General features: G+C 44.5%; 2 protein-coding genes across 5 annotated transcripts; one reads left to right on the top strand and one right to left on the bottom strand.

Moving 5' to 3' along the window:
- Positions 1-1,367: 1,367 nt before the first annotated feature.
- LOC117861573 (uncharacterized) lies at positions 1,368-7,572 on the bottom strand. The gene is made up of 5 exons (XM_034745144.2): positions 7,172-7,572; positions 6,290-6,375; positions 5,782-6,129; positions 3,130-5,687; positions 1,368-3,018 (listed from the first exon to the last, which is right to left on the bottom strand). Exons 1-5 carry the CDS (start codon positions 7,191-7,193, stop codon positions 1,785-1,787), a joined length of 4,248 nt encoding a protein of 1,415 aa, XP_034601035.1. The 5' UTR covers positions 7,194-7,572; the 3' UTR covers positions 1,368-1,784.
- Positions 7,573-16,723: 9,151 nt separating this feature from the next.
- Positions 16,724-23,527, top strand: LOC117861010 (probable ubiquitin receptor RAD23). Of its 4 annotated transcripts, none has more exons than XR_011898473.1 (8): positions 16,724-16,909; positions 17,818-18,017; positions 18,677-19,201; positions 19,384-19,517; positions 19,596-21,442; positions 22,190-22,351; positions 22,596-22,746; positions 22,831-23,486. XR_011898473.1 is itself a non-coding variant. In XM_034744465.2 (4 exons), the coding sequence occupies exons 1-4, from the start codon at positions 21,384-21,386 to the stop codon at positions 22,833-22,835; spliced, it is 324 nt and encodes a 107-aa protein (XP_034600356.1). In that variant the 5' UTR covers positions 19,794-21,383; the 3' UTR covers positions 22,836-23,527. The 4 variants fall into 4 exon arrangements, 1 of the variants encoding a protein (XP_034600356.1); XR_011898475.1 differs by having other exon boundaries at positions 19,596-21,389; XR_011898474.1 differs by lacking the exon at positions 17,818-18,017.
- Positions 23,528-26,583: the final 3,056 nt, after the last annotated feature.

Here is a 26,583-nt window from a genome sequence, read left to right on the forward strand (position 1 = left end):
TTTTTAAGCACTGCAAAGGTTGTATTAAAAGAATCAGATTATCAAGTATTACAAGTATTATAGGGTTATTGTCACATCTTAAAACAGAAAAGGGACTGCTCTTTTTTATCATTTCTAACCCATTTTGTTGCCTTTCCTAGTGACTGAAATTTGGTATCACACAGTCATGCTACCATTATAGCACAGGGTTGAAATGAGATGCAGAAAATGCCATCCATTTCAAATATGAATAACCAGTCTGCAAAGTCTGTAGTGACAGCACTGAATCTTATTTAAAAGTTTCAAGCTATCCTGCGCAGCCAAACTAGGGCCTCCATGCAATGAAGCCAAAAGATGAGTCACGAGTTTTCCACCACTATCTCAAGCACACAAGGGTGAAAAATCAAACAGTTTTGCTTTTATGTAATGGATTGTCTCAGTGACTCATCAGCAAACCAACCGTCCTCACAAACTTATTAATAATAACATTGTATAAGCCATGTTATACAGCATGATAAATTGATGCTAGAATATGCACTAATCATACCCACACACCACATATGGTTGTCAAACAAATCATATCATATTTTACTAATTTATACTAGACAAGATTGCAAACTTGGTAGGTGAAAATATGGATGTGTATTTGTGCCAATGTTGGATTGAACTGTTCACCAATTGTCTACTAATAGAGCACTTACTGTTTCAACTTTACTGTTACATCTTAAACTATCGAATAGTTCTCACCAATGCTCAGAAGTCAGAACTTCTTGACCCCATTCAACAAGACAAAAAAACAGGATGTGATTGCCATCGGGGCTCCATAAAGGACCTGATCCCAACCAAAACAAATTAGGCTCAACATATTGATAGTCTGCATTCATAACAATTAAATCTGTAAATTATACATGACAGTTAACCAACATCAGTAATATACAATTCCCTTAATTCATATGGACGTGGAGCTGTGTCCCCAATATTTTTAAAAAATGGCATGCTAGGAGCCTAGGACTTATAAGTGGCACAAACTAGGTCGAGAGTTAGGGACTTGATCCAGACCTCCAGTACTCCAGAAATCAACCATATTTGAAAAATGGAACAGACTAATGACCAGAATACCTTGCCATCTTCTTGGATGTACAAGAGCCATGAGCCCACTTTTCTCCTCGGAAAAAAAAAACATTAAAGTCAATTACAATTGGACAAAAAAGAACAACATGAGCAAAGAAAATCATTCACCTTACAGATGTTCCAACTTTTGAGCAGAGTTTAAAATGACACAGGCGCTGTGGAATTGAATTTACATTGAACAACTCAAAAGACAGTGCCCACTGGCAGTTGGATAATACAAAATGACATGAAAAGCAGAAGTGAAAGATACATAAGTGTTGGGGCTCAAAATTAATTGATTGATCATGTTTAAATGGAACTCATACAAGGATAATGCTCACTAAAAAGAGCACAAGAGATAAAGGTGAGAAATATCAGAAATAAAAAAAGAACAGCTATAAAGCTGAAAGCAGTGATTGTGATTCTACTACCAATATAAATATTTACAAACGGAAACAGGAAAATTGTAAGTTAATCTGCATTCCCTCTCAAGAAGTGCATGATTCCAGCATTTCTGCACCTTGAACACATGCAGCAGAAGCAGAAAAGGCAGTGCCTTAAAAGAGAGTCCTCTATCAAATCGCTAACATTGAATTCCGTCAAGGATTTGCAGCATTTTCCACTTCAAACATATCCAGACGGATCTTTATTGTCCTTTCTAGTTCTACCAGGCCAATTCACAGCCGGATAGTCAGCTACCTCTCAAAGCTCCTGTCAAATCTCCGAGGACTCACCCTTCTTTGGGGTTCTGGTGATCTGGGAGCAGAAATACGAGTCCGAAATTTATCTCCAGTATTATTTCTGAATTGTTTTACAGCACCATCACGGTCATATGGTTTGACAGAATGATTTCCATATCTATCAGCATATTCCCTTTGATCATCACCGTTCCCATCATGCTTATTTGCCCTATCATAGCCATAAGGAAGTCTTCCCTGTGTTGAACGGTAGAACTCTCCAGACCTTGATCGTCCTTGGGAGTCCATTACATCAAATCTGTCATTCCGTGAGGTAATTCTTGAGGGAGGGCTTCTCCTTGAATATCTTTTATTATGATCAGAAAGATCTACCGTTGAGCCGTTCCTTCCATCAACCCATGTTGAAGCATGTTGGGAGTAAGTGTGGTTTCTTGATGGACTGTAGCGCATAGATCGATCATCATATCCAGGTTGTCTCTTAGGTGAAGCCATTCTACCCATTCTAACTTTAGCCATGTGATTAGGTGGAGATCTACTATTCCTCCGCAAAGCTGAACCTCCGTTTGCGATAATCTTCCTTCTGTTCCTAGGTGATGCCCAGTCATGTGGGGATCGGGACCTTGACCCAGAAGGAGATCTGCTGTGAGCACGCGAAAGGTTAAGTGATGCTCTACCCGTCGGGATGCCTCGTTGTCTATTGGGCAGCGAGCAACGAACTGAACTCAAATTTCCATCTGTACTATGATCTTTCTCCATTTCAGGACCATATCGACCAGAGCGGTTACCATTCGCACCAAAGTGCCGCTCCGGAGATGATTCCCTAGCATGTACAGGACCCCTGGACATCCCACAAGCTCCATCCCTGTCAATTGGGGAACCTCGTCCAGATAAAGAGCGGTATGAGCCACTTGAAGTATTTCTCATCCTTCTTGTCATCTGACCAGCATTTGCAGCATCAACAGCCCTTACTAAAGTGCCATCAGGTGCAACAACAAAACCATTGCTCTCCATCTTTGCGACAGCAGCTTCTGCAGCATTCCTCGGACCAGATGGGCCATAATTATAATATTCAGGTGATTTACGCCGAGCAGAACGAGGATGTTTTGAATTTTCCATCCACTGCCCCCGGTTGCCTGTTTGAATATGCCGTGATGCGTCATAGATGCCATGTGACCTATGAGAGTCAATCGGCCTTTCAGCTTTGGAGCCTGAGCCATAACCATCATCAGATCTGCATAGAATAATGGGTATCATGGTATTAGTCAATGGTGTCGTAGCACTGAAATTATAGGGAAATAAATTACCTTTAAGATTACTAAAAAAAAAGTCACTTGAAATTTACCTGCTCAGTCCATTTCTCTGGGGTCTGTCAAATGACTTTTGTTGTTCCACTCGTTGGACATCTTTATTTGATAGACCTATTTTTCTCAACGACTCGTCATCTCCAGCAGCATCTAATGAACTCAAAACACACCGGTTAGATGAATCAGCCCCATCCCTTGGATCATGTCGAGAGTGCTTTTGATCTTCAGGCAACATGTCCCAACCTGTGTTCTTCATTCTGATACTTGACAGATCATCACCTAGACCATCATTGCACCTTTCAGACTGGCTGACTATTGCAGCAGATCCAACTGCTACACGGCCTGGGTTTATCCCATACATCTGGGTATCACCTCTCGAATGAATACTTTGAGCTTTTCCATCAGTGACAGGTCCACCATCTAAGCAGTTTGTTAACCATGAACGCTTAGACGAGATAGGTGAAACAGGTACATCTTCCTTTCTTGACTGTGTTTCATTGTAACTAGAAACAGGAATACCCACATTCTTTGCAACAGAGTCAACAGGGAGAGGAGTGAGGCCAGGAATGGCTTCTCCATTCTTGTAATCTGATACCTGGTAATGCCAGTTGGCAGGCTTAACTTCTTCATATCCATCACCCACCCAATAACGATCACCAGATTCTCTAAGTTCCCCATCCTCATATTGAGAATCATCCTCCTCAACATCAATTTTTCCAACCCCAGCTAGATTTTCACTAATACGAGATGTGTCAGTTTCATAGCAGTGCTCAGAATAAATATTTGATGCGACCTTCCCATGATCATTTTCTCGTGAATCTACAATACTATCAGCATCAGTAACTCCTGGTTTGTGGCATTCTGAACTCGCAACAGGAACCTGAGGAGCCACACCTGAAATGTAAAATGTTTCTGCACTGCTACTGTTGGCACAAGTAATTAAACAGTCTTTAGAATTAATCACTGCATCAGTGCCATCTTCCTCATGTACATGAGCCATATCACAATCAGAAGACCCTGGGTTGTCCCCTGGATGAGTGAGGTTTTCTGCATCAGTACTCTTGTTGACATAAAATACATCAATGTCATGTCCACTGTTCTTACTAACTGACTGGTCCATTTTACTAGTTCCTGAATCAACATCCAAAAGCTCCTGGTTCTTAGATTCAGATATGCTTTGTTCAGAAGCTTCTTCAAGTTTATTCTTGCTCCAGCCAAAATCAGTAACCTTTTTATGTAAAGGGGTTACTGTTGGAAAGTTTGTGCTTTCCTCAGAAACTAATCTGCTTGCCAAAGGTTTCACTGTGGAACCCAGTTCACTTGTTTGGAGTGAATTACATCCAACATGGCCATTCACAAAGGACATATGAGACAAACCTTCACAATCAACAGGTGGGGGATGTGAAGCATCGACTTTCTCCACATATGTAGAAGGAAAGCGCTCCATGATAAGAGCTGGTTCTGGATTTGATCCTATGCGTGATTCCATAACGGAAGCAAATCCGTTCTTCTGCTGGTCAGGCAAATCCATTGTCTCCGCAAGAGCATCGATCCCTACAGATTCAGATTCCAATAGCTGCAAGTTTTGGGAAGACTGATGGAGCGAAGGGTGTGCCGAACTATCAGCAGGAGAATCCCCTTCATCCTTTGTATTAATACATACATCTTTTGGTACATCAGCCATTTGAATTTTGTCAACAGAGCTATTAGCTACATCGCCAGCATCTGTCAAGTCAAAATGATCATGAGATGACTGTTGTTTGTTCATGTCATTTCCAGCATCATTATGATCACTTATAGTAGAAATTGTAGGATCATCACCACCACAATCAGTGTCCCATGCCTCCATGGGAACATTAAGATCCCAATGCAGCCTAGAATCATGAGTGGCATTGGCATGGTTGGTTTGCACATCTGCATCCTGTGAGCAACCTATGATTTTTTCTGGATTGCCTGAGCTATTTGCCATTGCAATACTTGAAGACTTAGCATCCGAAGCCATCACTATTTTGTTTGCACTGTTCAGTACAGAATAGTATGAACAATTAACCTTGGGAGGTGATGCAGATTCAACAAGATTCTCTGAGCTAGTTGGTGTGGTAGCAAATAAGGGCTTCATATCTGGAGCAGAATAAGATGAGCCAAGAGGCCTATCATATATGCAATGTGAAGCGCCAGGAATATTTAACTTATCCTCCATGTCATGTAGTAGACTCGATTCGGTGTCACTCCTAGTATTTTCCAGCTTTCTTTCTTGTAAAGGATGAGCTAACTTTGAGCATGCCCCATTTAGTATGTCACCATCCATCTCACTCTCACAAGCAGCAGCAGCTAGTATTGATATACCAGAAAAATCATCATCATCAAAAGGACCTCTACTTTCATCCTTGCACTCACTTCCCAGCATCTTAACCTTGCGATGCTTCTCATATGATCTGATGCCTCTAGAAGATCTGCCCAATATTTTTTCATATGGGTCCACTAGCAATGGAGTGGGTGGAGGCGATGGAGAACAGTCCATATGAAATCTTCTCTTCTTTATAGGAACATTTTCCACGGGATCACTAAAGCGCCTACCAAGAATGGATACCCCTAGCTGCGAAGACACAATTCAATCATTCAGAAATTTGACATAAATGAATGTATCGACTATATTATTTCATCGTATTTCAATGGAGAAAAGTAAGAACCTTCTCAGATTCAGAGACTGGAGCATCTTCTTGTGCCATTTCTTGATTCAAAGCACTGCCAAATAAATAGAAAGATCCAATTCCGTCCTTCCTTCCATCTTGCCCAAAGAAAGTCCTTGCTCTCCTTGCAGCCCTTTGCCTCCTGTTTACAGTCTTCCATCTCACCTCAGGATTTATAGGTCTTGGGAGCTCCAAGCCCATACTGTTAGGCTTGCTGCTACACGAAGGTCCGCCTCTATCTGTTGTTGATTCACAAGTACAGCCTTTACAGGTCATCGAAATATCTATGTTCTTAAGATTACGAGGTGGTGAAGATGATGACCCTCCACTGCAAGTGCAAATTTTGATCTGCAAACAAGCCAAGCAAACCATAAGATCCTGAACAGCAGAAAATTAAAAATATAATGAGGCAAATATTGATATTTTAGCAAACTGATCTGAAAAAGCTTTTGGCTAGGCACAGTCTATGAAAGACAGAAACCAATGTGTTGGCAAATTATGTGCATACCATAAAATCAGATGGTCTTCCTGCTATTGCTGAAGAAACAGGTGACCTATTCACATCAATCGCACCCTTGGATCCAATTGATCCCTCTGGAAAACAAAAACAACATAAGGTTGCTATTGAGCACCACACCACAAAGCTTACGGTACTGATTGAAGAATAATAGCATCACAGTCCACATAGCATGCACATAAGCAAGAGGGTTAAAAACTAAACAATGCCTCCACAGCCAGCCACCGCCACCGGTCATACATCAGCAGCCACTACTTGAATCCTCCCAGGGCAATTTTAGAAAAAAGGTTTCACCTTCCAGCCCAGCGTGTACCAACTAGCAATTTTATCTTGCAGCACACAATGAACACCAGAAGCTAAACCAAAAGTAAGGTCCTCCAGCCTGGATTGAACCCAGTAGCAACAAACGAACACATCAGCTCCTCCACAAGTCAAGTCAACAGCCCTCTGCAATCAGCCACCAGCCTCCACACCAGAGAGAACACCAATTCCTCTTCTCTGAAATCAATTAATCCCCTGTAAAGAGAGTAGATCTGGAATCCAGTCGAATTTCCGATGAATAACTCCTTCCAGCAGACGTATAGACGATAGACGATGAACAACAGCTGCAAGCCCGTCAGTTGACCTGAGAAGGAGAAATCCGCGGCCAGCGGAACCAGAATCCCTCAGACAACGCAGATCTGAAGTCCGACGGGCGAGAACCTGTCCTCCATCCGCACAACACGACGAAACCAGAGGAACCCTGGGGTGATCTCCGTGGCGGCGGCGGCCGACCCTGAACCCTCGCCAAATCCGGGCGTCGCGGCGGCGGCGGCCGGCAAAGCAGTAGCCGCGGAGGCTACTCAGATTTCTAAGATCTAAGGTGGCAAATACCTTTGGCTCCAGCTTTCCTCATCAAACCCAGCGCCGCCGCGTCCGCGTCAGCCTCTCTCCGCCCCTGTCCCTCTCCTGCCCCCGCTCCCTGCGCGTGAGTCCCCGGGGCTCAGCTGGAAGAATCCGAAGCCCTCCGCCGCATGGCTTCCCGTCCTCGCTGGATTCCTTGCGTGCGCCCCGGTGCGAAGAAATTCCCGCGGCTCCTCTTTTCCGCTTTTGACCCCTGGCCGCGCCGGGCCGGGCGGATCGATCGGCGACGCCTCCTCCCTGCCGCGGCTCCCGCTGCTGCCCCCGCCTATGCCGCCGCAGCCGCCTCTTCGCCGTCGCCGCCGGTGGCGATTTTTTTCTTTATTGGACCCTTTCCTTGCGCTACTTCGCCGTCTGCGGGTGGGAGGAGAAGACCAAGACCATATTTTTCTGTGATTTTGCGAGGGCGCCGTATTAATAGTTGTTTTTTTTTCTCTCTCTCTCTCGCTCGCTTGGTGGGCGTGGACGCGATTCCGGTTTTGGGATGGACGGGATTGCCCCTCGAGGGTTCAGAACAGATGAATCGAGCTTACAGCTTAGCTGTCGGATCCCAAGCCAACGCACAGGATTCGTTGATGTTTGATGGGTGTTTTTTACAGGGGGATGCTGCTACAACGCAAACGCCTGAAATCTGATTTTTTTTTTCTTTTTATCTGCACAGTTTAGGGCTGAAAAAACCTGGAACCGGCTGGATCTACTCGTAAATCGGTAAATGAGTGAAATAGCCCAGTGTCCCGTTACTCAAGGCCCATAAAAACCGATCGAACAGCCCAAATGCCCAACTACTAAGAGCCCAACACAAAAATACACCATCAACGCAAACTCAAGACGACAACGCGAGTTTCTCGATGTGTGCATACGAGATAGGGGTTGGGATCGACGGAAACAAAAAAGAAAAAAAAAGTGACAAATGGATGAGGAAGTAACAAAATGAAACACCTTAACCTCCGCCGATCTTATCTACTTCTCTAACGAGCACCTCTCCTCCGACAACAACTCCAACTTCAGGTTGGGGGGAGAGGTTCCATGCTTGCAGGGCCTAGAGAGATGGTTAGGGAGGTTGTCGAACATGCGGCGATGGTGGTATGTGGGTGGTACCGCAGAAGCAACAGTGACACCATCCGCCGTGGTGATGGAGGAGACCAATTAGGTAGGATTGGTGGCAGGAGCATCAAGTGTCGTACATACATCTATAGGCTCACTAGAAGGTTTGGATAGTGTTAAATATGGGGCTGGACGCCGAGACGCATCTGACATGGAGACCACAGCGCAGGATGGCATAGTCCATATGGAAAGACAGGAACTAGTCGAGAATTAGAAAAGTACTTGTTGTAATGAGTGTAGAACTCCTCTGGTCGTATCCGACTAGTATTCTTGTAACCATCCGACATGTAACCTTGTTCCCGGCACTATAAGATGAGTCAGAGAGCTCCTCCAAAACAATTCAATCCAACCAACACACAGGACGTGGGGCATTACGCAATCTAGCAGCCTGAACCTGTCTAAATCGTGTGTCTGTGTTTACCTTCGAGTTCCTAATCTCGACGAGCCCCAGTAGCCAAAATACTACCTCGAGCACCCCCCTCGATAGGTTGCTGGGCTTAAACACTGACAGCTGGCGCGCCAGGTAGGGGGACTTGCCGAAAATCCATTGGCGAACTCGATGGCACAAGTTATCATCAAACCAATCATCGCGTTTGAAGCAGGCGCGACATTCATCTTCGACTTCTGGGTTTGCATCGTAGACGGCGCTGGAAATTTCTACCACCACATTATATCGATCCCGGAAAAGAAGCAGCAAATCATGAAGCTCCAGCACCAAAGTCTGGAGGATCTCATCGAGAATTTCAGTGAATTTTTAATTTCTGACCTAGTCAGAGGCTGGGGGACGAGTCCGAGTTCAACTCGACTTCTTTCGCCAGTTGGATTGACTTTCACGAGCCGGCACATGAGCCATCATGCGAGTTGGACTACCACCCGAGTCGATTCATATTCGGACTCCGCAACGTGGCTACTATTTATCAGGTTGCTCTGTCCAGATCATAATCCGATATAGATACGATCGAGGAACTTGACTACTAATCAGATCCGGATGACGAGACTCCTTTATCACATCCGCAGCAGGGTCTGATAATCACATCAACTCCCCAAGCCAGATTCATCTCCTAGCCCAACATGAAGCCACTCGCTCCTGCCAGAGACGATGATTTGCGCCTCATCGCCTATCTCGACACTCTCCCGTACCAGGAGGGAGCTCCTCAGTCGTCCATCTACGAGGAAGGTAGTACCACGGAGGTCATCACTTCCGTGTCATCACTTCAATCTCGGGAAGCCACTCTCTAAAGCGAGAACTCTTCACCATTATTACTGGACAAGAGGACGAAGAAAAAGAGCAACGGGACAGAAACCCACGACATGAGCGTCACCCGGATGACGTCTCACAGGATGAACTCACCGCCAATGTTGTTGGAGAAGAGACCGAAGCTCAAAAAACTTGACGACGAGTAAGAAAACACCGTAAGAGCATAGCACTGCCGCTGCCTTGCAGCGGACCTACCAATCCAAAACCTTGATAACGCCTTTGAAGTAGTTCAAACATGTCACCATCGTACTCCTTTGGCTACCGTCACGTCTATTGATCTCATCATCCGCGCGATGCCTCAAAACAAGTACATAAGACAATTGGCTGAACTGGCAGAACTCGCGTACGAACAACTTGATCAACAGAATCCGATACAATCAGTCCAACGCTCCCCATCCCAATGAAGTCAACATGGCAGTAGCCATCGAATCCCTCCATCCAGACCAAGTCAACTCGGAGGCGCCAAACCAAACCAAGCTGGAGCTGAAGGTAGTCGGGCAGATAATGTCCATTGAACCAAACCAAGCGATCTCAGAAGCTCACTCCTCGTGAGATAATGTCCATTGAACCTACGACGCTAACGTTTCTCAAATGGTCCGAGGTGCCAATTACCTTCTCCAGGAAGGACCAATGGACTAGTTTCTCAGACCCAGGACGGTATCCCCTCATCCTGGACCCAGTTGTCACTGGCTCCAGATTTACAAAAGTACTCATCGACGCAGTAGCGGTCTCAACATCCTGTTCGCCAAGACACTAAAGAGGATGGGTCTCGACATCACCGATATGCTCACCCTAACGAATTCTCCGTTCTATGGGATCGTCCCTGGCAACGCGGCTGTACTCCTCAGATAGATGGTTTTGCTAGTTACCTTTGGGACCAAAGAACACAACCGGACAAAATACATCTGGTTCAAGGTGGCGGACTTCAAAACATCATACCACGCCATCCTCGGAACACCAGCATTGGCAAAATTCATGACCATCCCGCACTACGTGTACTTAGTACTCAAGATGTCGGGACCCAACGGAGTACTCTCCCTACGCGGAGACCTGAAGAGGTCGTACGACTATGACACAGAAGTTGTAAAGCTAGCAGCAACTACTGAAGTACCAAACTTGATGATGCAAGTCTTCGCCACATCCAAAAAGTTGTCTCCATCAAAGCTCGAGATTCCAGGAAAGAAGTCAAGGGCAACCAAGGTCAAGCTGGCAAGTAAAGTAGACATCAAAGCCATTGACCTTGAGACTGGTGATATCTCCAAGACAGCCCTAATTGGCACAGAGCTGGATCCTAAATAGGAAAGCACGCTCGTTAGATCCGGGCCAACCGAGATATCTTCATGTGGAAACCAGCAGATATGCTGGGGGTGCCCAGGCAGTTGATCGAGTACTCACTCAACGTGAATCCAAAAGCTACACTAAAAAGGCAACGCCTACGATAATTCATCCAAGACAAAAGGGAAGCTATCAAGGAAGAGCTAGCCAAACTACTTGTGGCAGGCTTTACAAAAGAAGTCTATCATCCATAGTGGCTTGCCAATCCCATCCTGTTGCGAAAGAAAAACAATAATGAGTGGAGGATGTGTGTCGACTACACAGACCTCAACAAGTATTGTCCAACGGATCCTTTTGGGCTCCCTAGGATTAATCAAGTCATTGACTCCACAGCTAGAAGCGCCCTCCTTTGTTTCTTCGATTGCTACTAGGGGTATCATCAGATAGCTCTCAAGGAGGAAGACCAAATCAAGACCGTGTTCATCACTCCATACGGAGCTTTCTGCTACACAACAATGTCTTTCGGGTTGAAGAACGCAGGCGCGACGTATCAATGGGCCATCCAGTAATGCTTCAAGAAGCAGCTACACCGCAACATGGAGGTGTACGTGGACGACATGGTCGTAAAGACTAGAAATCCCGACGACCTGATTGCAGATCTACAAGAAAACCTTCAGCAGCCTACGAGAATTCTGGTGGAAGCTTAACCTGACAAAGTGCGTCTTTGGCGTGCCGTCCAGAAAACTACTTGGTTTCATAATCAATCACTGGGGGATTGAGGCGAATCCAGAGAAGATCTCCACCATCACCGATACGCATGCCCCATCAGGTATCAAAGACGTCCAGAAGGTGACTAGATGCATGGCGGCGCTCAACTGATTCATCTCAAGGCTTGAAGAACGGGGCCTACCCTTCTTCAAACTACTAGAGCGGCAAAACAAGTTTCAGTGGACCGAAGAGGCAGATCAAGCCCTACAACAATTGAAGGACTTTCTATCAAAGCCAGCAGTTCTCACGGCGTCAAACCCCAACGAAGATTTATTGCTTTACATCACCGCAACTACTCACGTTGTCAGCACGACGATTGTCGTTGAAAGACCGGAACCATGCCATGTATTCAAAGTATAGAGGCATGTCTACTTCGTAAGCGAGGTGTTGTCAGATTGCGAGACCAGATATCCACCGGTCTAGAAGCTGTTGTTTGTGTTTTATACCCGGCAACCTACCGAGGGGTATCCTAAGATAGTAGATTGGTTGGTGAGGGATCGCCGGACCTGGAACTTGATGGTAAAAGCGAGGATACAAGACATGGATTTATACAGGTTCGAGCCGTCAAAGTAGCGTAATACCCTATGTCCTGTTTGGGGTGTTGTATATTGCACCATGCGCTTGGGTGTTGTTTGGTATTGAGAATTTGGTCCTCTGTTGTGGTTCTATGAGGTCTTGACCTACCGATCTAGAGACTCCTGCCCTACTTTATATACTCCAGGGGACGGGATTACTAATCAGTTACAAGGTAGGATTCTATTAGGATTACAGGGTACAAGTCCTAGTAGGATTACAGAGGAATCTTAGTTGGAGTCCGTCTTATTCCTTCCTTGCGGGTACTGGGAACCTATCCCAACAAGCCCTCGAGCGCTTCATAGTCAAATGCAGTAGTCTTCGAGTACTTTTTAAATTCTCACCGAGTAGTTTTGGTGCTCTTCGAGTACTTTGTCTGAATGAACTAATGTTTTCTTTAATACAGAACTACTCAAGGACCGGATAATTGGCTAATTCTTCTGTAATGGGGTCCATTTCCTGCATGTACTGCTTGAAGAGTTCGTTAGAGCAGTCCTCTGCTATACCTTCCGCAACAGGAGTCAGATCAGTTTGAGGATAGAAAGACTTGATGAAGCTCAGTAGTTGCTTGGAGATAGACTTCGCCATCTTCTGAATGTACCTGGTGAATTTGCTTGGCACGTCCTTGAGTACTTTAGATAGCGGATGGGGCTCTACACCTTCAACTGGAGGCTCCACCATGTTCGCTATTAGCTGGGCCACTTCAGATATCTCCTTCAGAGCGAGTTTGGCAGCTTCCAGCTCAGCTTTGCGCTCTCGGATGGTCTTCATGGAATTGACCAGATCAACCTCGCTATCCTCACACATATGCGTCTCCTTCTCTAGATCATGCTCCGACTTCTCAACATGAAGCACCGGTTTGTCGTGTTGATCTGTCACCCGATAGAAGATATGTTTCCAATCGGTAATTGATGCTTGAAACTCTGGTTCTAATTTCTTATATTTTGCGCAACATCAGCATGGGGTTAATAAGAATCGATATACAATCATATCAAAGGAGAAGAGACTACCTTCAATTTTGTGATTGAGAAACTTATTGCGAGCAACAAGACGCTCCTTTTCATCCTCCAGGTCTTGAATCTGGTTCCGGAAGGCCACCATCGAGCTGTCGTGCTTCATCATCAAGTGGGAGATGTACAGTTTTTATTTGGCAAGCTCTTTATCCAGTGCTTCAGCACGGAGCATGGTATCACCATACCCCCCGAGCATTTCTGACTTGCGGTGGGAGCAATTGATAATATCCTGGAACCTAAAAATTAGTACTCGCATTATCACCCGGGTACAAGTTAGCAAATATTGTGACAACAGAGCAAGGCAATCTCAACTCACCTCTGCACAGTTACCAAGATGACGGTGCATCTCCATGATACTAGCTATTATCTCCGGGTTCAGCAGCAGATCATTGATCAACTGGATGTCCTCCAGAGTGATCCTTCTAGCCTTGCTAGTATCAGCATCCGCGCTTGCATGAGGAACCATGGCAAGACCAGCAGACGTCCCAGGTTCAGAAGATGAATTGACGGCCATGATCCTATGGGTTGTCGCCGCCCCGACTTTTATCTCTAGCTCGGGGGTTACATCTGCAGCCACAGTGCTAGAGGTAGTCGCTATTTCACCCCCAAACGGCTGCGCGGGGGCTGCAGAAACAGCCGCTATGTCCACGGTAGCCACCGTCTCCTCGAGTACTTGTTGCTTGGGGGCTGGCACCACGACATCGGTCAATGACGATAGTACTTTCTGCATCAACGCTGCTACAAAAGACACAGCACCTGGACTACTTGTCGTTGCTGGTTGATTTTCCAAGTGTGGACTTGCTTGGGCCGGGCAATGTCCTGGACTGAGAGGCTACCGCCATTGGTCATGGGCCTAGAGCCAGGCCCTCCAAGTTCCAGATGAGAAGATTTCCTGCGCAAGACAAAACTTTAGCAACAAAAAGTTACAATAAGTACTCAAAAGGCGAGAAGATTACTTTGACAATCTCCTCAACTTCAGCGTGGGCTCACCAAACAATTGCAGTGGCTTGACAGATGGAGACGACGCTTTCAGCGGGGCCTACACATCCACAAGAGGATCTTGGCTAGCCTTGATCACATTCTAATCGTATGGCAGTTTTCGGGCACTTTTGAAGATTCACCTTAGAATGTCCAGGCCCCATAAAAGCTTCACAAATGAAGGGATAACTTCCTCCATTTTTTTATCACGATGGCACAGTAACAACGACGCAAATGAAGAGATTTCGATTTAAAGGATCCCTAAAATTTCAGACACCTAATTAGCAGTTACCTTTATTTGAGGAGGAGATTAGATCTCTTTCCAGAGATGGTCACGTTGACCAAAGGTTGACCGTTATACCCACCAAACTAGTCGGCTAAAGGCTCGGGGGTTGTGTGCCACGTGTCCATCGATAAAAAAGTTTTTTCTCCAGGTTTTAAGGGGAAAGTGGTGCAAATTACAGACCCTCAGCCTGATTCTTTGATTCAACCTAAGGCTCGAGGGCTACTCCATATGGAGTGCAACTTTCATCACACTTCCATGATTGAAGCATACGAGACTGAGTTCAATGAGACTTGAGCACATTCTAGCTGCGTGGCAGTTTTCGGGTACCTTTGAAGATTCAACCAGATGAAGTACTTGAAGAGCACCAAAACTAGTCAATGAAGTCTATAAAATTACTCGGAACTGCAACATTTGACTAAAAAGTACTCATGAGTTTGTCGTACATACATCTATGGGACCACCAGAAGGTTTGGACAGTCCTACATATGGGGCTGTACGCCGAGACGCATCTGACATGGAGACTATGGCACATGATGGCATAATCTACATGGAAAGACAGGAACTAGTTGAGAATTAGGAAAGTACTCGTTGTAATGAGTGTAGAACTCCTCTGGTTGTATCCGACTAGTATTCTTGTAACCAACCAACCTGTAACCCTTCCCCCGACAATCTAATGTGAGGCAGGGATCTCCTCCAAAGCAATTTAGTCCAACCAACACACATGACGTAGGGTATTATGCAATCTAGCGACCCGAACCTATCTAAATTGTGTGTCTACATTTATCTTCGAGTTCCTAATCTCGACAAGCCCTACTAACCAAAACTCTACCTCGGGCACCCCCTCGGTAGATTGCCAGGCTTAAACACCAACATCAAGGTAGTGGTTAGCAGTGGCGGTAGATTGTGGGTGGCGATTCTGACGGAGATGGCGTCGCTCCGCTGGGGGAGGCGGGTGTTGGGGGGAGCTTGGATATTTGGATCCGAACATAGAGGGTGTGGAGAGGAAGGGGGGAGGGTAGGGAGAGAGGAGGCAGTCCTCGTCGGAGTTGGAGGCAACGCCAATGAGGCAGAAGCTGGTTGTAGGGCAAGGTGGGGATAGATTTCCCATCACGAGCGGAGAACAAGCGGTGGAAGATGATGGAATTTTTTTCGAAGGGAGTGGATATGGAAGGGGTAGGAGTAGGATGGGAGGGGCGTTCTCGATGGATTGCTCTACTTGTTGAGAAACTAACAAAAGTGGCTCCCCTTTATATAGAATTATTACTAGGTCATTTTTCTTTGTTCCATGATATTTTCTTAAATTCATATGATTACACATTGTTTGGATGCAAAATTTCCCTTTTCCTTTTGTACAAAAGTGACTTTATGACTTATTTTGGATACGATTTTTTATTTTTTTAGCAAGTGTCGTGACCACAACACGATATGCATGCGAGCAAAAAATCGAAAACTCTCGGCAGTGCAAGAGCTCATTGATTGAGCATGGGCACATGGCACGTTGAGATTGGATGCCATAAGTGATCCTAGTGGGGTATTTTGATTGAAGCTCAAAAATTCAACTGTATTTTTCTCTTAATTCATGCCTCCATTTTAGGAACCAATGGAAGCATGATGGTGCTTGTAATTAATTCAACAAAATAAGATCTAATGTGCATTTCTTATTTTTTAAATCAATGGTTTGAAACAACTAGTTCCCATAAATTTTTGAACCAACTACTTTATATTATTGACCTAGATTTTGTCAAATGTTTATAGGTGTAAAATTAATCAAAATTTCAAATGTATCATCTCAACATTTGGAATTTAACATTTCGATATTTTGAACACGAAATGTTGAACATATGTTAAAAATTGTCTACTTTTCACAAAATGTTTAACCAAGCATTCAAAATTTTAAAAACATTTACACATATATAAAATTATTAATTGTTGGAATTAAAAGAATGGTGTACAAAGAATGCTCGACATTTTTTCATCTCTTGAAAAAGTTGAACCAATATATTTTCTTCATTGGGCCATTTCCTAGAAATGTTGAATCAATTTTTGTTTAAAAAAACTTTCAGCTAGTCTCATGAGATGAGAAATGTCGAGACAGTTATAAATAGAGAAAGTAAAAGATGAATAAAATAAAAAATAAATTGAAGAATTGAAAAGAAGAAGAAGAAGGAGGAGAAGTAAATAACGCCACATCAAGTCCTGCCATTCACAAACAAAATCCCAGCGATGTGGGCCGGCCCACGAAAGAAAGGAAGAAGTTCGGTGGATTATCGACGCTTTCTTCTCCACGCCTCTTCTCCAGCTCTCCTCTCCTCTCTCTGTCTCCCTCTCTCTTTCTCTCGATCTCTTTCTCATTCTCTGTCCGTCTCGGCCTTCCTTTCCTAGGGGCGACGACAGGGCGAGTTGCGCTGCCCGGCAGTTCTTCGTCGGGCGACGGGCGCTTCGCCGGCGACGAGCAGGTATGCCCGCCCATTCCCCTTCTTTCCCGTCCTGCTGCGCGAAATCGAACACCCAAACCCCTAAATTAGGGTATTTGTATTCGGATCTGACCATGACTTTACCTACTAAATTCGATTTTTTACATAGAAAGCTTTGATTGCTTATCTGAAGGATTTATTTAAGAACCGTGGGACAGGGTTGCGGGTCCAGAATTTTGCATTTGAAGGTTCTAGGGCAGGGAACCGATGCATAACGCTGTTTCTTTGTTGGCTATGAGCATAGTTTTTTTTAAAAATTTCGAAATAAAGGAAGGATGAAATCCCTAACTTGGCTCGCCCCCAGAATTTTAGCAATAGACAAAGTGATGGGTATATATGTGTCAACTGTGCTAAAAACTCGACCACCGGAGGAGACTCCCCTGGCTTTGTTCTAAGAAGGTGCCGTGCTTCGAACACGGGTTGGGTCGGGAGTTTCAACGACTCCCGGAGTTTAACACCCTAACCAGTCCACCGCTCCGGCTTAAGAACACATCGTTTACTTTTTCTTCATTCCTCCAGCTTAAGAAGGATCAAGTAGTTCATTAGTTTGCCATATCAGCTGTATGTCTCTTGTCTGATGAGAAATACTAGCAGTTAATTTACGGAGTTGTTTATAAACCAAAACTCAAGCCAAATAGTCAATGTTGTTCAAATTTTTGGTAAAACTTTTTGGTTAATTTTATCAGTTTTATACCCAGAGAAACTGATAAGGTGAAATCGTGTAGGTTTTGATTGCTTCTTAAATGACATTTGTAAAGAGAAGTGCTCAAATGGCATTCTTTAGGAGCCTTGATAAGTGTATTGTGTAAAACATAATGAACTTTCCCAGTCAGTGGCTCTAATATTTTGAATTCTTATTATGGTATTTCCCTAAATGAATGCTGTTGCAGGTGCTCTCGCGGGCGACTGGTCACGGGAGCTTGCTCTCAGTCTGGAGACCCGGGTTTGAGCCCTACATCTTAATTCAAAGCGGGGGTGTGGTCTACTCCTGTCGAGTTTTTTTTCCTAAAAGAATGCTGTTATGAGCAGAGTTGGTTCGCTCGACGGGTGGTGAGGCCTGAGGCCTTGTCTCCCTGGAGGCACGTGAGAGGTAACAGAGAGATAGAGGGGAACTAATTTCTTCTTTCTTGATTGATTCCACTGTGTGTTTATATAGAGCTGGCTGACACTACTCTATTCTAACACCCTCTAATCCAATCCTCTGCTGCCGCATGGGCTGCTGTGCCTCCCTGGCTGGCCGGCCCACTGCCTGGGTTGTTGCCACCCATAGCAATGCTTTATTATGGTACTGTTTGTGTGTGTTGTGTTCATACTAATATCCATACGCCCCTTCCCTCCGAGATTTTACTAGCATTGATATACTTTTCGTTTCCAGCACCATCATATGAATGAACATGGTTGTTGCAAACTTGTGAATGTTCATATGCTTGTGTTGTCGAGATGTTAAAATGCAAACATACATACATAAAAAAAGAGTCTTTTTTGTAAGATAGATCTCATCAACTAACTGAACTACTGAAGAAATTGATTTCGCTTAACAGTATGCAGAAGAACATGTCCTGAAAAGTGAAAAGTCATGTGGAATCCAGTGTCATTTCCTGTAAAATTTACCAAATGACTCAATTTTAGTATTGTTTTGTCATCTAAGGTCACATGGATTTATATCTTTCACATTGTCACACAGCATGCACAATATGTTTTCTTGAGTTATATTTGATTAATTATTTTATTCTTATTCTTCTTCATTAGGCTATAAATGGCAGGAAGACACCGTGTACCCCGCCACTATGAGGAGCCTCGAGGATATCGTGATGCTCCACCTCCTCCCCTTGCACGAACAAGGGTTGTCTCTCCACGTCGCTTGGAGGAGGAATTGTCTAGTCGTCGTGCTGAGATGCGCAGAATCCGTGAAGAAAATCAGCGTCTGGCAGATGAAATCGTTGGTCTCAGGCAAACCATACCTCATATGAAAGAAGATCTCCATGCCTCAAGTCAGGCTGTACCTAAGCTCCGGGCAGACAAAGAACTTGAATCAAGGGAGCTAACTCAGAGGAATCTGAAGCTGGAAGCTGAGCTACGTGCCTTAGAACCCCTTAGGCAAGATGCTTTGCATCTGCGATCTGAAGCAGGTAAACTACAGTCTTTGAGGCAAGAGCTGGCTGCAAAGGTTCAGGGTCTATTAAAAGAGCTTGAGCATCATAAATCTGAAAGCCAGAAGATACCTGCTATGATAGCCGAGCGTGATGCTCTGCGGCAAGAACTGATTCAGGCTAGGTATTGAGCATTTTATCGTTTTGTCATTCTTCTAGAATGGATGCATCCTGTTGATATTCTTGATGGATCACTTTGGTTGCTGCCTCCAAGGGGCTCTTTAGTTCAGAGTCTCTGCTTTGCTTTGTCTTTTATAATCTTGCTGCGTAGAAGAGCTGCTAACTAATAATAATATATCATCACAGGGCAGCACTTGAGTATGAGAAGAATGCAAAGCCAGAACTGACAGCACAGGTGCAAGCAATGGAGAAGGATCTTGTAGCTATGGCTCAGGAGGCTGAGAAGCTGAGGGCTGATATTGCAAAAAGAAGGGCACCTAGTAAGTTTCTTTTACCCACTTGCATGCACATTAGTGAAATAATTGCAAAGTTTATCCTATAAAGTGGTCTACTCTTAGGTTTCAGCAGTCATGGAACTTATGGCGCACCTGTGTCAACTCCTGGGATGGGTTTGCAAGGCATGTATGATGGTGGCTATTCTTCGATTGGGAGTCGCTATGGCACTGGGCCTTGGGGATCGCATGACCTCCATGGTTATCCACACCCGTAATTGGGCTTCTGACTGTAGTCTCTCCTGGACAGTTCCCTTTCTTCATTAGTGCAGTTAGGTTCTGAGTACTTTGACTAAGCTTCGTGATATGGTAAGACTTGTGCAATCTTTTCTGGCCAGTACACAGCACTATACAAGCTCAGGTTATCTTGGTACCTTCCATTAGGTCAGAAAATATAATCCAGGCTCATAAGAAAACATATGCCCGTAAGCAGTAGTTCACTGCAATAAAGGGAAAACAGGTAATCTGCACCTTGTTTATTGCAAATCACATAGAAGGTACTGACACAGTGGCATCAGTTGGTGTCTCTGGAGTTGCTTCTTCTGCATTGCTAAAGTCAATAGGATTTGTTCATGTGCAAAATCTGCAAATGAGTGGTGTAATGAGCCGTTTCCTGAACTCAACATTCTCTCTTACCAGGGAGGTCTGTCAATTGCAATACATTACTAAGGAGGGCAAATGAGGTGTTCTGCTTCGTAATGTTCATAATTCCCGTATCTGAACAGCTATTTTGAACTTATATTTTTTTAGTATTGCTTGTCGTTGGGCTCTTCCGTTGATGTAGCTTGGCAGCATGCAATGGTTTATTCGTTTTGGGGAGTTCTAAAGGCAGTTTATCGTCGTGTGGTACGCTTGGTAGTTGGTGCTGTACTGCCGTAGTTTGTTTTCTGGATGCAGTATGCTGATTGCTGAGTAAAGAGAAACAGATGTTTCTAACTGTGTTACAGAAAGAGGCCCAGCTGTTCTCGGCGGAAGAAGCTCTGGTGCTGAATGCCACTCTAGAAAATCTGCTCTGAATACATGTTGGAATTTTGTCCCGATTTATGGTGATTGAATTGTTTGCCTTTGAGTTATGAATGCATTCTGTTTTGAGCGGGGACAGGAATAATAAAAGCTGCGATAAAAAAATGTTGCAATTACGTTATCAAATCTCTTGCAAATAGTACCCGTTAAGAGCTGTGTTGTGATGGACTCTTCCCCTTCTCGTTGCGCTGTGAACTTTTCAAAACACAAGTGTAGGTATATGTTGGGAATTTTTGCAGCATAATCTGAAATACCTTACCTTCTGAAAATTAACGTTACAAATCACAGCATAATCCGTTGCAGCTTATTTGTAGCAATGCCTTGTAACGAAAAATGCTCGTACACAGCCTGATCGTGCATGCAATTGCCATCTCCTCACTACTTGCAAACAAGAAACAAAATGCTTGTTGTCTAACGAAAATTCACCAACTTCACAACTCACAAAAGCCACTGATGTTGTCTTGCACAAGTTTTTATTCTGTAAAAACAGTGAAACACTACAATGGTAAAAGAAAATTAGGAGGTCCAGGTTTAAAGCTTTTGCGAGAGCACACCAAACAGTGCCGCCTAGCCACTCCGTCCATTCAGTGAGATAAAAGTTCAAGCTTTCACAAGGAATCCTCCATCAGGGCCTCTCCAAAAATAACCCCACCAAGGAAGGCCCAGCCCCAAAAGGCACCTTCAAGAAGGCGGAGAAGCTTCTCCAATCGGCAAATCGCCCCATCCCTATATTAGCCGTTTCTTCCTCCTGAAACTCTCTTTCCCGTTCCCAAATCCTTCGAATCCCCGAGCCCGGCGGTGGACGGAGCGGGCGGAGCCGAGCGCGCCGCCATGAAGGTATCCATCAATCGCTCACCAGCTTCGAGATCGAAGTGGAGTCCTCCAGCACGGTACGCCGCGCTTTTCCCGCCTCCTGCTGATCTCGCGGCTCCGTGCGGAATCTGCTCGTTGCCGGCGCTGCTAATTGAACGTTTTGAGTGGCCGGGGCTTAGGGTTCGTCGGCGGTTTTGGGTTTTTTCGCCTGCATGGCCCGGGATGGGGTCGCGGGATTTGGGCACAATTGGTGCCAATCTGCTATAGCATTTTAGGTATTAGAGCCGGCAGAAGATGTGTGACCGGATCGGTTTAGCTGTAGAAGCCGCCATTCCTTCTAGGGTTTGCGGGTGGATTGGGTCCTGATGTCTCGTTTTCCTTTCGAAACTCTGGGGGTGGGATGCTGGTCCCACTGAATGCGCGCCAACTGTTTGATTGTGTATGGTGGCATGGCCGCATGGGCTGGCTTGGTTGTTGTGGGTGACAATAATCACTTTGCTGTTAGCAGTCTTGTTTGTGTATCTGGTTTACCGACTCATGTATGAGTAGGCTGTAATAAATGACTGTCAAATTGAAAAAGTCTCGCGTGTAGAGGTATCATTGCAGATGCTGTTGTACTGCACCTGTTGAGGGGGTTAGGAAGTTTTACTTAAATCGAGCTTTGGATTAGGGACTGTAACACTAGCTTCATCTATATAGTTTAAGTCCTGTATATTTTCTCACTAGGACAAAATGATGTTTTCTGCAATTTTGAACCCTGATTCTTATTGACTTAATATAGATGCAAAATTGTGACTGACAAGTGACTAGAATGTACTTTCTAGGTTGCTGATATTAAAAAGCTCATTGAGACCACACAAGGGCAGAATGTCCACCCAGCTGACGGACAGGTGTTTATTCATCAAGGGAAAGTTCTAAAAGATGAGACGACACTTGAAGAGAACAAAGTTCTGGAGAATGACTTCATCATTATAGCGCTGTGCAAGGTATGCTTTATGTTCAATGAACTTGTAGTAGATAGCTTAAAACTTTGTGTTGACTTGCTATAAAAGATATCCTCAAATACATATATCACATTTTGATATACTCCTGCTACTATCAGTTAGATACAGGTGAAATTCCATTGATTTGTACACATTGGGACAGGATTGGAGTGGTTGGGATTTGGGTTTAATTTTGTTGCTGTGAGTATGTTGGTCTTGCAATTTGACTCATGTCTGTACAATGTAGAGTGTTTCCTCTAGTTACATCCCTGAAGGAATGGAGACTAAGGAATGGGGTGGTATTGATCGTGAAACCGATGAGAGGTGCTGCCATGGAAAGCGTCCAAGGCGCCTCTTATGTTGGGATGGCAAGAACACTATCTTGGTTGCCCGCTTAGGTAATTCTTCCTCATTTTGTACCTTACCATATAGTAGATGCACATTTCCTAATTTGATATTGGTTCATTTGTTATGTTTTGCAGGGTAAGTCAAACATGTGTGATTTCATTGAGTGGAAGGACGACAAGTGTCTGGCAATGTTCCAGGAGGCTGCTGCAAACATTTGGGAAGTTGTTGACAATTTCAAGAAGAAGGCTGATGATCTCCAGGTTGATCTGTTGGCGGAAATTCAGCTAAGGAATGAGATGTATGAAGAGAAAGAAGCTTTGATGAGTGAGAAGGAAGACTGGGCCAGGCAGAAGGAGAACCTCATCATGGAGAAGGAGAGGCTCGAGAGGGAACTAACCATGAGGACTCTTCTTGCTCAGACAACCTGCTCTACTTTGGAGAATAGGATCAGGAGTGATGGTTATGACAAGAAGATGTTGTATGGGTTTATCTTGTGTTTGCTTGGGTTGATGGTGGCAATCCTGTTTGGACTTATCCTCAAGAACAAGTGACAGCATCAACAAATGAAGTGAAGACGGTCTCCTCTAGTTTTCTTTTGCATTGTAGCCACTGACCATGTTGGCATGTTGCTTGTGTGGTGACAAACTTGTGTTTCAGTAGATTGCATGCTGCCTGTTAGGTGTTTCAACACGAACTGCTATAGTGTGTTGATCTTTTGTAATGTTAAGGTACTCCTTATGATGTATGGTTTGGCAATCATGACCTCACATTGGCAATGTTTGCAAGTGAAGTAGACGGCTTAAAAGTTAAAAGGTTGCTGTAGTTTGGCGACATGCTTATTTGTTTGTGGTGTTCTAAAGGCAGTTTATCATCATGTGGTACGCTTGGTAGTTGGTGCTGTGCTTGGTTTCTGGATGTAGTATGCTGTATGCTGATTGCTGAGTAAAGAGAAACGGATGGTTCTAACTGTGTTGCAGACCTGCATTAGGAATGCGGAGGCCCCGCCGTTCTAGGGGGAAGAAGCTTTGGTGCTGAATAACACACTAGAAAATCTGTTCTGAATACATGTTGGAATTTTTCCTGATTTATGCTTATTGAAATGTTTGCCTTTGTTGAGTTATGAATGCATTTTGTTTTGAGCGGGGGTGAAAATAATAAAAGATGCAATAAAATCTTGTTGCAGTTATGTTAATGAAGCTCTTGCAAATAGTACCCGTTAGAGTTACGCTGTGAAGGACTCTCTCTGTTTTTTTTTGTAACGAAGGACTCTCTCCCTTCTCGTGGCGCAGGTTGGGTATTTTTGCAGCATAACCTGAAATACCTTGTCTTCTTAAAATATAAAATAACATTGCAAATCGCAACAGCGCGTTGCAGCTTATTTGTAACAAAATGAAAATGCTCGTACACAGCCTGATCGTGCAAACTAGAAACATCTCCTCGCTACTGTTATGGCTGTTGATCGAAAATAAGATGAGGGGGGCCCGCCCGAAAAGGCACCTTCAGGAAGACTCCTTGAGTCACCGTATGAATCGGTGTGGCTCTAAAATCACTCCAAAGTAGACAAAATCAATTTTGAGCTGATCCTGAGTCGAGCCGATCACACCGACTGATTCGGTGGTGATCCTTTGTGCCCACCGAATGAGTTAGTGGTCACAGTGCATGCTACCTTGGTTATCTTTGTCACCGACTGATTCGGTGGCTTTGATCTTCTACGCGACGTATGATTTGGTGACTATTGCCTTGGCTCTGCTACTGTCCTACTTGTCACCGACTGATTCGGTGACCATACTTGGTCACCACCTTATGAATGGGTGGATTGCGTTGGTGGTAATTCCAGTAGGATTCTCTTCCAGTCTTCGCGTGTCTTTGTCCCAGCTTCTCTTCTATGATGTCTTGGGTTGCCTTAAAGTCTTTTAGGGTGTTGTACATGTCCTTTTAACCTTTGTTCCATGTTGTTTGATTTCCCAAGTCCATCACTTGCATCCATATGACTAAATCTTGTATACTCGCAAACGTTGTTAGTTCATAGGTTAGTGTTGACACACAATCACCAAAATCACTAATAGCCTAACTAGGTCCATTTTCCTTACATAGGGTTAAATAGACAAAGCTGATAGGTGAGGAGAGTAAAATAGACTTTTTCCTTCAATTAGATACAAAAGGGGCACGAGCTCTTCCATGACTTTTAGTGGGGCATATCTCAAAGTACACGGACCTTAAAAGCAAAGCTGTTGTTAGTTGCAAGTGATGACAAACCTGGTTTTTTGCAAGTTATTTGTTGCTGCATACCGAACATTGTTGAAAGTAGGTTTTTGTCTAGATGGACCCAGCTTCCTCATCGTTTTGTGCTATAGTTCTTGGATTCATGTAGCTATATCGGTAGAGTAGGGATCAAACGGAGATCACAAGAGGCAGCTTGGGAGAAATTAATGAGCAGCTCGGTGGACGTGGCGGATTGGAGTGGCTTGTGCAAGTGCAGGCCGTCCTGGCGCACCGACATGAGTCTCCAATAAAATTACCTGTTCCAAGACTATTTGGATGGGAATACTCTTTTCCATTTTAGGTTATATACGTATGTATTTGCCCTCAAACTAGCTTTATCTATCTTGCTTTAGTATAGTTTCTAGAAAAAAAACCGAGACTACTAGCTAAGAACACCTCTTAATTAAGAAAAAAATTGAAATCATGGTATCCGAGTATCCAAGCTATGATATTTAAGTGACCAACTTAGGATATCTAGGGTTATTCTATGGTATTACAGCATCCAAATGATAGAGAAAATCTAGAGATGGTATCTTCAGTGTGAAAGTCACGGTATTCGACATAAGAAAATCAGTACCGTTAGATGTTCCGATGGCCCCCATAGAAGGCATCGGAGCAAGCGTCGGAGTAAATGGTACACTGCGAAGAAGTTCAGGTAAAGTCAACCATCGGATGTTCCGATGGTCACATTTCTAGTAGCATCGGATGGATTCTGAGGAGCAGGCTTGAAAGGTGAAGAAATCCCAATAGCACCAGATGATCCAATGATAGGCCAAGAAGAAGCGTCGGAAAAAACATATTTTCTTTAGTTCCTAACAGAAGGTTTTGATCAAAAGAATCTTCAGCACCGGATGTTCCGACGATACCATTGAAGCAAGCTTCGGAGCAATGATGTTAGGGGATCCAACGGTTATGTGATTTGAATAGTGTATTCACCGGATGATCCGATGGGCGTATCGGATAAAGTGTCGGATGAATTTCTGAGGAATTTGGGCGCGGGGAGTCCAACGGCTAGTAGCACCGGATGTTCTGATGCAGGCCAAAAATAGACCATCGGAACATTCGGTGGTATACTTTTTAACTAGCCCGTTGGAGTAACGGCTCTTTGAGCCCTTAGGGCTATTTATACCCCCACTACTCGCCCATTTGAAGTTGCTGGAGTGTCTAGGGATGCATTGAAGACCAAGACTCATCAAGAACACATCCAAGCCACCGAAAGTGCTTAAGTGATTCATCAAAGGCTTAGCGCAAGCTTAGGAGAGTGATTAGTGCTAAGATAGACATAGAGAGGAGTGAGTGCAAGGTGTGCCAACCTTGTGATCAGATTCTAGAGTGAACCACCGCTGTACAAGAGGTGTGCCGACGCCTTAGAGTCTTGGTGGCTCGCCGGCAAGTCTTCGGCCCTCCGACTTGGTGTGAAGCGGCGTCGACGACCTTGTGTGGGGGACATGGAGACCCCCTTCCTTCTTGAAGAAGCACCTTAGTGGAAACAGCATCAAGGTGACCGAGGAACTTAACGTGTGCCTTAGTGGTCGAGCCTTTGTGGCAAGTCAAGGGGTGCCTTGGGAGAGACTTGGTGACCAAGAAGCAATACTCTTGTGTGAGTGCTTCAACAACATGAACTA

The sequence above is a fragment of the Setaria viridis genome, chromosome 6 (genome assembly GCF_005286985.2).
Source record: "Setaria viridis chromosome 6, Setaria_viridis_v4.0, whole genome shotgun sequence".
NCBI lineage: Eukaryota > Viridiplantae > Streptophyta > Magnoliopsida > Poales > Poaceae > Setaria > Setaria viridis.